General features: G+C 41.1%; 1 protein-coding gene across 4 annotated transcripts in view; it reads left to right on the plus strand.

Moving 5' to 3' along the window:
• med25 (mediator complex subunit 25) overlaps positions 1 to 12,224 on the plus strand; it is a 47,414-nt gene that overhangs the window by 24,054 nt on the left and 11,136 nt on the right. For 3 of the 4 annotated variants that reach the window (XM_048617456.1, XM_020535260.2, XM_048617458.1), the window contains exons 11-17: positions 4,006 to 4,116; positions 4,807 to 4,892; positions 6,718 to 6,775; positions 7,534 to 7,641; positions 9,353 to 9,541; positions 10,120 to 10,224; positions 10,804 to 10,887. In XM_048617456.1, coding sequence (XP_048473413.1) covers positions 4,006 to 4,116; positions 4,807 to 4,892; positions 6,718 to 6,775; positions 7,534 to 7,641; positions 9,353 to 9,541; positions 10,120 to 10,224; positions 10,804 to 10,887 — 741 coding nt within the window. The remainder of the gene's footprint in view (positions 1 to 4,005; positions 4,117 to 4,806; positions 4,893 to 6,717; positions 6,776 to 7,533; positions 7,642 to 9,352; positions 9,542 to 10,119; positions 10,225 to 10,803; positions 10,888 to 12,224) is intronic. The other variant, XM_048617457.1, reaches the window with a different exon arrangement.

A 12,224-nucleotide genomic window follows, 5' to 3' on the forward strand; every position in this document is an offset into this window, starting at 1 on the left:
TTCACTCTCCACTATACCTCAAGTTTTGGTGTCATTTGCAAATTTACTTGCCATACTTCCTATGTTCACATCCAAACCATTTATATAAATGACAAAAAGCAGTGAACCCAGCACAGACCCTTGTGGCAGATCACTGGTGACAGGCCTCCAGCACCGCTTTGTCTTCTACCTTTGACCCAGTTCTGTGTCTAAGTAGCTAGTTATCTCTGTATTCCCTGTGATCTGACCTTGCTAACTAGCCTACCATGAGGAACCTAGTCAAATGCCTTACTGAAGTCCATCCCTCTGCCCTCATCAATCCTCTTTGTTACTCCTTCAAAAACTCAATCCAGGTGATGGGAGAGGTACTAAATGAATATTTTGTATCACTTTTTGCTGCAGAGAAAGAAATGGAGGCTAGAGAACTCGGAGGGTGGCAGGGGGGCGTGGAAATAAATATTGATGTTTTAAAAATGGTTCACATTACAGAAGAGGAAGTGCTGGAGGCCTTAGAAAATGTAAAGGTGGATCAATCTCTGGGACTTGATCATGTATTCCAGGACGTTGTGGGAAGTTGGGGAAAGATATTGCAGGGCTCCTAGCAGAAACATTTGTATTATCTATAACTGTGGGTGAGGTACCGGAGAACTGGAGGGTGGCTAATGTTATACTTTTATTTAAGAAAGGCTGCAAAGAGAAGCCTGGGAACTATAGACCTGTGAGCTTGATGTCAGTGGTGAGTAATTTGTTGGAGGTGATCCTGAAAGATAGGATTTACGTACATTTGGAGAGGCAAGGACTGATTAAGGGTAGTCAGCATGGTTTTATGCAAGGGAAATTGTCTCACAGATTTGATTGAGTTTTTTGAGGAAGTAACCAAAAGGATTGATGAGGGCAGAGCAGTAGACGTTGTTTACGTAGGTTTTAGTAAAGCCTTTAACAAGGTTCTACATAGTAGACTGATTAGTAAAGTTAGATCACATGGGATTCTGGGTGAACTTGCCAATTGGATAGAAGATTGGCTTGACAGTAGGAGTCAGAGGCTGGTGGTGGAGACCTACGAACAGCAGTGTTCTACAGGGATCAGTACTGGGTCTACTTTTGTTTGTCATTTTACATAAATGATTTGAATGAAAATAAAGGAGGCATGATTAGTAAGTTTGCAGATGACTCAAATTAATGCTATAGTGGACAGTGAAGAAGGCTATCTCAGAGTACAAAGAGATGTTGATCAATTGGATCAATAGGCTGAAGAGTGGCAGATGGAGTTTAATTTGGATAAATGTGAGGTATTGCACTTTGGTAAAACAAAGAAAGGCAGGACTTATACAATTAATGGTAGGGCTTTGGGTAGTGTTGTAGAACAGAGACCTCAGGGTTCAGATACATAATTCTTTAAAATTTACATCATAGGTAGACAGGGTGGTTGAGAAGGCCCTTAGCATGCATGCCTTTATTGCTCAGACCTTTGAGTATAGGAGTTGGAATGTAATGTTGAGGTTGTGCAGGATGTTGGTGAGCCTTCTTCTAGAATTCTGTATGCAGTTCTGGTTGCCCTGCTAGAGGAAAGATGTTAGTAAATTGAAAGGGTTCAGAAAAGATTTATCAGGATGTTGTTGGGAATGGAAGCTTTGAGTTATAGAGATAGGCTGGATGGGCTTGGACTATTTTCATTGAAGTGTTGGAGGTTGAGGATGATCTTTTGGCGGTTTATAAAATCATTAAGGGCGTAGATAAAGCATATGGCAAGGGTCTTTTCCCTAGACTGGGGGAGTTCAAAACTAGAGGGCATATTTTTAAGATGAGAGGAGCAAGTTGTAAAACGAACATGAGGGGCAACTTCTTTACACAGTGGTTCATATATGGACTAAACTGCTAGAGGAAAGGGTGGAAGCAGGTACAGTTACAGTATTTATAAGACATTTAGTTAAGTAAATGAATAGGAAAGGTTTGGACAGATAGAGGTCAAATGCAGGCAACTAGGACTAGTTTAGTTTGGGAACATGGTTGGTGTAGATTAGTTGGACCGAAGGGTGTGTTTCCAAGCTGAATGACTCTCTGACTCTGTCCAGTGTCTTCACTTATTTTTTGATATCATGTGCAGTGAATTGAATTGGTTAAAGACTGACATGATACTGGACCTTGGAGAGGAGGCTGAGGTGGATCGTCTTTAGCTGAAATACACCTTTTGTCTTCTGCACTAACATGCTCAACTCTATCCTCAATAACAGGGAAGCAATTTGTCGAGCCTCCATCTCCTGTTCAATTTTTAATTTTCCATCGCCTTTCACGATCTGATCTGGTAGGACTGCAGAGCTTAGATCTAATCCATTTATTATATGATCGCTTAGCTCTATCTATCACTTGCTGCTGCTAATGGCATGCAAGAAGTCCTGTGTTATAACCATGCCAGGCTGGCATGTCATTTTAAAGTTGCCTCCTGGATAACCCTCCAGCACTCTTTATTGAACAAGGATTGATCTCCTAGCTTGGGTTGTAATGTTAGAGTTGGAGTTACGCTGAGTCATGAGGTTGCAGTTTGTGGTTGAATACAATTCTGCTGCTAATGGTTCATAGCGCTTCATGGATTAGTTTTGAGTTGCTACATCTGTTCAAAGTCTATTCCATTCAGCATGGTGGTGGTGCCACAAAAAACAATGGATGGTATCCTCAGTGTGCAATGGTCACTCCTACTGATACAGTCATAATAGACATTCCTGAGACAGGTAGATTGAGGACAAAGTCAAGTAAACTTGCCCTTTCTTGCTTCTCTTGCCACCAGTGTCCCCTCTGAGCTATGTGACTGATCCAAGGTTCCATCTGTGGCGATTTGGGGTCAACACACTGCAGCTTGACATCTAGTTTCAAAAGTTGTTGCACAAGGACCTCTGAAGCTGCACAGCCGGAAACAAATTATATTCAATGTTGCGGAGGACATGTCTTTGAGAAACTCCCGCCCAGTGTCTTGGGACTAAGATAATTGGTCTCCAGCAACTGGAACCATGTTCCTTTGTGCTCTGCATTTCTACAAAGAACAGTGATTTCCACAGTCTCCTTCAAGATTCTGCAAACTATGTACTAGTGATGCCATGAAGCCATTTGTCCCGACCAGAGTGCACTCTGTGTCCTTGCAATCTTTGGTACTTTTTGCAAGTGATGCTCAACATGTGGGGTCTTGATTCGTCAACTGAGGGATTGAAGTAGGTGGCAATCTTGCCAGTGTCATGAGACTTCATTGGGTCTGGATTTAATGTCGAGGATTCCCTTTCCCATGAATTCTGTTCTGCCACTATCATTAAATCTGTCCCTCTGGATGGTTTGGCACAAAGTGGAGTAGTCTGAGATATTGCTCACAAGATAGGATTCACTGGGCATGACTAAGGATGTTGCTTCAAAATTCGGTGCAGTGCTTTTCTGAATGTTTGCACGAGGTTCCAGGGTGTCAGTAAAGAGGTTAGGATCAACTGTGTGCCTAGATTCATGTCAAGTGACTTGTATGATTTGTCTCATTAGACCATTTCAGAGGGCAGTTAAGAGTTGTGTGTCAACCAGACCAATAAGAATAATAGATTTCCTCATCTGAGGAATAATAGTGAATCAGGTTCTACGATGCTTATCAATGAGACTAGATTTACTAATTGTTTAAGTTCTTCTAGCTATCTTTGGGATTTGAATTCGTGTCTCTGGAGCATTTGGTCTGGGCCACTGGATTACTTGTCCAGTAATATTATCACCATGCTACAATTCAAGCTGAATTTGACAGATTTTCTTCGGACACAGGAGCCGACTCCTGTATGATGCACTCCACCTATTCACAACTAAACTGCTGACAGCTACTTTCACAAACACACATTGAACTGTTTTTTCTTTGGTCTCGAGTAACAGCCAGTCCTGTTCAACGTCAGTGACTTCAACAGAGAAGGAAAGCAATACTGCACTGGTGGAATGGGAATGGGTGGCTGGGAGGTGGAACTTGGTACTCAGGATTGCTAAATATGCAGTGTGCATTTGCCTCCGTTCTTTCAGCAGACTGTAGGTGTTGGAGCCGGCGCTGGAAACGTGGTTGGAGTTACTGTGGCACCTAGCTCAGTGGCTAATAAGATCCTAGCGTGGAGTGGAGTCTTGGAGTGGCAAGAGGTGAGATATGTCTGTTTATTTTTGACTGGTAGCAATGCTAGGGGAGTGAGCAAATTTAAGACTGTCGGACTAAACGTAAAGGAGGTCTCTAAGTATCTAACAAAGACATGACGAGCTTTCTAATTCAATCACTCGCAACTTGACGTTTTCTGTCTTCACAGCAGCAAAGAAAATATTTTGAAAAGATGAAATATATAATTACACCCAAAAACAGAAATTGTTAGAAAAACTCAGCAGGTCTGGCAGCATCTGTGGAGAGAAACAAGAGTTAATATTTAAGGTCCTTTTGAGTGTTTCCAGCAATTTCTGTTTTTGTTTCTGATTTCCAGTCCTTGCAGTTCTTTCAGATACGCAACTCTTAACTGCCCCCTGAAATGGTCTAATGAGACAAATCATACAAGTCACTTGACATGAATCTAGGCACACAATTGATCCTAACCTCTTTACTAACACCCTAGAACCTCGTGCAAACATTCGGAAAAGCACTGCACCGAATTTTGAAGCAACATCCTTAGTCATGCCCGGTGAAATATATAATTAGCTTGAAGTTCCATTGCACGACCACTTGGTGTTGCTGAATAGTTCTTTACAGTGATATTTAATTCTGTAGCCAATGGCAGATTATAACTCCAGAAATAGTCATTCATTCAAGACTTGGATTGAATTTCTTTTGTGCCTCAACTTCCCTAGAAACCCAAACCTGCATCAGTGGATTTGAACGCGAAACTGACACGATCACTTCCTTGCCAGGTCTACGTCACCCCTGGGGAGAACCTGTAAGTATGAGAGCAGAAAAATGTTATATTTAAAAGTCAGATCGCATTGAAAAAATGACGATAATTTTTCCTCCTTGTTTCACATTGGCATTTGTTGGGGTCAGGTTCTTTGGGTGTTCGTAACTCTTTTGGTACCTCGAACAAGTGCCCTTCTGAGACTTTGTATGGAGCTGATGATGAGATTTGCTATTCTGAACAACTGGACCTCGTTTGCTCCTTGTCCAGTTTTCACAAGCACTTACTGCGTGACACCCTCTTTCTTTGCATGTAGGATTCTGTGACCATCGTTGGTACTGCCATAACTCAGATCAACTACTAGCACAGACGTGGAAATGAAACTTCCAGTCAGTTTGATTCAGTAAAAGAACAGAATTCAATAGTGTTTTTCATGGCCTTGGACCTCCCAAAATGCTTCACAACTAATGAAACACTTTTCTAAGTGAGGTCGCTGTTGTAATTTATGAAACATGGCTGCAAATTTGTTTGCAATAAGTTCTCATGAGCAGTGATGAATAAATGACCAGGTATGCTCTTTGTTGATGGAGGAATATATAAATACACCATGAGGAACTTTCCTGCTGTCCCCTGAATGAATGCCCTAGGATCTTTTACATCTATCTTAAGAGGACAGATAGAGCTTTGGTCTAATGTATTATCTTAAAGACATCACCCCTTTGATACTGCAACACATGTATATCCAATATGGCTTCAGAGAATTTAAGTTGCTGAAACTTTTATCAAAAGCTGTGTTGATCTTTCAATATGCGTCAATGACCTCATGAACGTAATTGACTTGTAAAACAAGCTGAGTTTCAGGAAGAAAAGCTGCAGTTCTTAAAACTGAAGCATCAAGGCTATCTGCTAAAATTAAGTTCTTAGTATATTGGACTGAATAGCTCTTTTCAGACATTATTTAATCAGTTTTGTTTGATCAGAAAATATATTTAAAACAACAGCACTCAGGTTTTAAAAAAAGGAGGAATCGTGGATATGTGTAGCAGACTGAAGGCGTGTTAGCATTTTGAGTGAAGTTACACGCCAATAAAACAAATTGCCTCAAAAGTCAACCTATTTACTCTCCGATATCAACACAACTGTGTATTTCTAACATTTCATAACTGTTCTTTTGTATGCAGCCTCACTGTCTATTGGGTTTCTAAAAGCCGTGTTTGCTGCCCCGCAGCTGCACGGGGCACACTTGCTATAAAACAATCACAGTGCCTATGACGTCACTTTCTTTTAAAAGTTACTTTGCCTCATATCACCACTAGTGAACTCTCCCACCATTCCATCACCATCTCTTTTTAAAAAGAATAAATGTCAGTTTCCAGCGGTGCACTCAATTTGAGACTGTGTTTTGGATTCTGTGGATTGCTTCTCCATTCCTAATTCATCTCGCCATCCTGCTCACCTCTCTTTCCCTGCCACTCTTGTCGACCTTCTCACCCGCCTGCTCCCAATCCTTGACCACTCACTGTCTCACTTGCTGCTCTACGCCATGAGCAGAGGTGATGAGGTGCAGTGGGTAAAGTGAGCAGAAGGCAACAACGGTGGGCACACAATGACATCAGTTACACCGAATTCTTGATTCACTACATTGGCAGAAGCTGGCGATTTCAAAATAGAAGTTACTGAGTCTCTGACAGACGAGTTCCCTCTTCCTATTTGCCAATTTTAAATTGCTGTTTTTAGCAAGGTCTGTCTGAATGTAAAAACAAAAAGTGCAGATATAGTTGATGGCAGTAGACTCTGTTTTACGGAAGATTTTTTCCCTTCTTCCCCCATACCCACCTCCCCATTTTCTCCCTACATTATTTCTCTACAGAAAGACAGACCAGTGGCCTCAGAAACTTATCATGCAGCTCATTCCACAACAATTATTGGTAAGTAAGCAAGGGTTGAATTTTCCAGATTTGAATTGAATATGTTGATCACAGGCTGGTCATTTGATAGAACAACTGTGCTGACGTGTGTGGAGGGGGGCAAAAATTACGTGAGCAAATAATGAAGAGAAATCCAATTGCTGCAACATGTGGATATATTTTCTGTAGTCTGAAGAGCTGATACTTTGCACTTGATCTGACACCAACCCTTGCTGTTTTCTGCCTCTGGCATCCCGTTCCTCCCTGCATATCTTACGCTTGCAGATGTTTTATGTGTAGAGTTATCAAACAAAAATAAAGCACTTTGTGGCAGGATGGGATGTTAGAGATCTTCTGTCTACCTCAGCAGTGCTTGCAGAAGTCTCCTTGACGGGTGCTACAACAGTGGAAGATAGTGAAGTTAGAATGTTCTGTGTGTGTAAATGTTTTGCTGAGTCTGCACTGACTATAGGGAAATGTCTATTTTCCAAGCATGTAAAATTGATAGGCAGCAAAAGACCAACTGACCTGTCAAGCTTTCCCCATGCTCAGGATGGTCAGAGCATCCTGACTTGATTCTCCCCAACTGTCCAAAACTCTCTTCTCCTGCCAGTCAGTTATTGTATTTGCGTTGTCATTGTTGCTCATAACATAGCTTCATTGAAGATGGCGAAAATACTATGGGGTAGTGAGGGAAATTACTTCTTTCTTTAAAGAGTTCTAATTTACTGTCTTAATTATCTTTGACTGTTCTTGTCCTATCTTTCGATACTATCTAGACAACACTCGGACACTTATTCCGTAATTCTCGAATGGTCCAGTTTCAGTTCACAAACAAGGATTTGGAGTCATTAAAGGGACTGTATCGAATAATGGCCAATGGCTTTGTAAGTACCGGAAAGAGGTTTTCCTAAATTCATTGATTCTCGAGTGACGTATAGGAGTTCGGATGTCACGTTGCGGCTGTGTAGGACATTGGTAAGGCCACTTTTAGAATACTGTGTACGGTTCTGGTCACCCTTTGATAGGAAGAATGTTGTTAAACTTGAGAGGGTGCAGCAAAGACTTACAAGGATGTAGATAGGACTGGAGAGTTTGAGTTATAGGGAGAGGCTGAATACACTGGCATGTTTTCCCTTGAGCATCGGAGAGTGAAGGCTGACCCTGTAGGGGTTTATAAAATCACGAGGGGCCTGATAGGGTGAATAGCAAAAGTTTTTTTTCCCCAGGATAGGGGAGTCCAAAACTAGAGGGCATCGGTTTAAGGTGAGAGAGGAAAGTTGGACCAGAGAGTCTGTTTCTGTGATATATAACTATAACATTGGAAATGAGCACGTTTTACTTTTGTTGAAAAATCTCAGTCAAGAATCTGGTTTCATAATGAGGGAAAGGACTCCAATTGAAGAAGGAGTTGAAGCTGAACAAGAAAGTGGTGATTAGATGACGCCAGGCTTGGATTCAGGTTGTGACAGGAAGTGAAAACTGAGGCAGTTTAATGCATTTGAAGTCCCTGAAAAGGATGCATTGAATTAAGACACAGTGACTGACATGCTTTTAAGGATGTGAGGAGGAAATGCCACAAAGAATTTTACATATGAGGATTTAATTGGAGCAGTAGGAGTTTAGAGCACTAACTGTGGTGTTGCTAATAGAAAAAGAGAGCGATGCAGAAGAAAAAATTGCTATCAAGTGAAAGTTTGGAGCTTGAGGGATCAGTCCTGTAACCACAAAATCAAACTTCAGGTGTATGTGTGTGGCCTTTTAATAATGTATTATGAACATGTAATGAACCCCAGTGTCTCACTTCTATTGTAAATTAGATTTTTCCTGAGCACGGATGGGATCATGGGGCCAAAGTAGGTCACTTGATCCCTCAAGCCTTTCAATAAGATCATGATCGATCTGATTGTAACCTCAAGTTCACATTCCACCCTACCCTGATAACTTTTCGTTCCACTGATAAACAAGAATGTCCTCTTGACCTTAAAAATATTCAAGGACTCTGCTTCCATCACTTCTTTAGAGAATATTTCAAAGATTCAAGACCTGCTGAGGGGAAAAAAAATTGCGTCATCTCTGACTTAAATAGGTGACCCCTGAATTTTAAACAGTGGCATTTCTTAAGTCTCCTAGAAAAGAATAGCTTGTTTCTGCTTTGTCCATTTGGCTCAATTGATCCATACCAGTGTTAACACCCTTCACAATTCTGTTCCCAATGTGCCTTGGAAGGAGATCTGGCAGGACGGCTGATTGCACCAATTACAGGAAGAAGGCTATTGCCAAAGCGAGTAAACAGAAAAAGCCAAAAACAAAACACTGTGGTTGCAAGACATTTGAAATGTAAACATTGCCTGCCTACATATATCCAGCATGATCCAAAGGGGAAGCTACTGAAGAATAAATATGTGCGAATAGAAATGCCACTAAGTGAGACCAGGTGCAAAAGTTTTCAACCTGTCCTGTAACAGTTTGGAATTATAAGGATGCAGAAAAGTGAAGAATGGCTATTTCTGACCATTATGAAATAAATACAAATACATCCCCATGCCGGATTCCATCCAGCAATGATACTGTATCTTGGGTCTGTGTTTCTTCCAGGCAGGCTGTGTCCATTTTCCACACAGTGCTCCATGTGAGGTCCGTGTCTTGATGCTACTGTACTCCTCCAAGAAGAAAATCTTCATGGGTTTGATCCCAAATGACCAGAGTGGCTTTGTGAATGGAATCCGACTGGTCATAACCAACCACAAGAAAGCACAGCAGCAGAAAATTGAACAGCAGAGAAATGTAAGCAGTTTGATTTAAAAACTCTAGTTAATGATTCATTCATAAGCAATGCCTTTTGGGTGCGGCTTTTTAAAAGGAATACCTATCCGTTTTGTTTACTTGTAGCTGAGTGCTTAGTGCATTCATGTATGTTAACCCAGTCGTGCAAGTCTTGAGATGTTGCATTATCTTAGAATGGTAGATTGAGCATATTCATTTATCTTGCTGCAAGGGTGGATGGCTTGACTTTGCATTTGTCCGTATTAGTTTTGGTCATGTGGTTTAGAGGTCCAACACACATTCCCCAATAGTTGGAAAGAAAATCTGAACTTCAGTTTTGCAACCCATAGGATGGGTTCCTAAACTAAGGAGTAGTGCCAACATAACATTTTATTATCCTACTCCCATCCTATTTGACTTTATTATGTGAGTAGACTGTTAATTTCTGTTTTTGTTATGTAATATTAAAACTCCTCACTCTAAGTCTTAAGAATGGAAGAAAGGCAAGAAGTAAGTTATAATTTACACACATTTGTGCAGCAATGTCTCGAGCATGGTAATACATTTATTTGTGTCATCTTTGTTCTTTAATTTGGCAGCAAATGGGTGGAACACAGCCATTGGGGACTGGTTCTATTCCAAACCCACCATTTATGCAGAAGCCTGGGACAATGCCAGTCTCTCAAGGAGTGCAGCAGCAACAGGTATGAATGATCCCACATTCCTGCGTCATATTTTGAATGGCACAGGGTATTGTACCCTACATGTGCAAATCTTGACACTGAGTTGCAGGCTAATTGGCCAGACCAGGCACCATATCAAAACCAATCCTGTATGTGTTCAACATCCATGTATATGCTCTTCCTGAAAATTATTGCATAATGATCTGATCCAGGCATAATGCCTGTTAGTGTCCTGGCTGAGATTAGCTCACTCAGTACACACAAGTCCAAATCGAATTATGGACAACTTAGATTGGCTGTGGATAAAACTCCCTCTCCTTCCTGGAATAACTCCAAGCTACTTTGTGTCGAATTTGCTCAGGTTTGTTTTTAGGGCTTGTAGCATCAATGACTGAATATAGTTTGTTGCAGACTTCTGCAGTTGTTATAAATGAGTGAACTATCAGCTCGTTAGCCTCAAAGCCAAAATAATAAATTGATTGATCAGATCCCTGTATTTGATCTCTTTGAGGAAGAATTGAAAATTTACATATTTTTTAAAAATGAAAAGTGGTTTTACTTTGTCTCCCTCATACCCTGTCCCTTTGCTCCACCTTACAGATGTCAGGTCAGCCAGTGACCACCTCAATACCTCAGGTTCATACAGTTACAACAATGGATGACCAACAGCGGCAGCAAAATCTGGTGAGTGTACTGGGTGCTTTTACGTTTTACTTTTTTGCTGCCAGAAAACATTCACTTACTTGATATTTGATAAAGCTTTACCTTTTGTGTAAATACCCCTTTATGTAACAAGCTACTGTCTACAGCTGGACATGCCTGGCCCCAATATCAAATCTGCTTTGTTGCCATTTATAACTGTCAGGAGCTCCTTTGCATAAAACTTGTACAAAACCCAAGGAATAAACTTGGCTCACTGATAACATTTTGTATAGTATCTTCCATGACCTTGTGATGCCCCGAAATGCTTCACAGCTTTGGGTATTCAGTCACTGTTGCAATGCAGAAAATTCAATACCAGTTTGCTCACAACTTCAAGTATTAGCCAAGGAACAGGGAGCACTGCCCTGCTCTTCAAACTGATAAACGTAGGATCTTTTGCACTGACCTAAAAGGGAAATTGGGCCTTGGATTAACATTTCTGACAAATGGCACATTGGGCACTGCAAAGCAGTTTCTCGACTGGACTCGTCATCTCGATGTAATGCTCAAATTCTGGAAGTAAGCCTATAACTGGGTCTTGAGGTGATGTACAACTGAACCATGGGTGACGGTTAATTTTACTGATCTTTGTGATGAGAGGTAATAGAGATGCAAGAATTTATTTCTTTGATCATCTGTTGCAAGTGGTTCTTTGTGTTTCTTCTTATCCAACCTAGTTCCATTCTCCTCATCTAGGCACATGAGTGTTTATCGATGGATTAACAGATAATCATGGAAATGAATCAGTGCCTGAGTTTTCTATTTTCCCATTGGGCATTCCAGCCCCATTCACTCAACTTCATTTCCAGCCCAAGAAACGAGTTTAGTAATAATAGACAAATAAGTTGTCACAGAAATAGTTTACAATGTTATGCATCGTTGCCTAGCAGACACAAGTTGGATTCAGTTGCCATGCTGAGCTCTGGATTCTGCCATACTGTTGAGAGGCACTTGGAATTTCTCCGTTTTGTAATTTTGGTTGTCCATCTCAGTACTGTGAACACAGGATAGCATGTAAGCGCAATAAAATCACATCTGATCATGCATAGTCACAAAATTACAGCCTTTGCAGAAAATATGAAAACCTTGAAGTTAAAATGCTTACTGATACTGACTTATTAATACAGCTGCTTGTGCCTATGTGTGTCTCTCTCTTCCACCTCCCACCCCCCCACCCCGCCACCGTCTTTCTCTCCATCTTTGCATTGCACACACTGCCTCTCTGCACCTTTCATGCCTGCTCTCCCTCTTTTCTGTATTCTCTCCCCTCACACCTTGGTGCCTGCTCCCTCTCTTTCGTCTATTCGCTATTCCCCCCC

This window comes from Rhincodon typus, chromosome 37 (assembly GCF_021869965.1).
Source record: "Rhincodon typus isolate 14 chromosome 37, sRhiTyp1.1, whole genome shotgun sequence".
NCBI lineage: Eukaryota > Metazoa > Chordata > Chondrichthyes > Orectolobiformes > Rhincodontidae > Rhincodon > Rhincodon typus.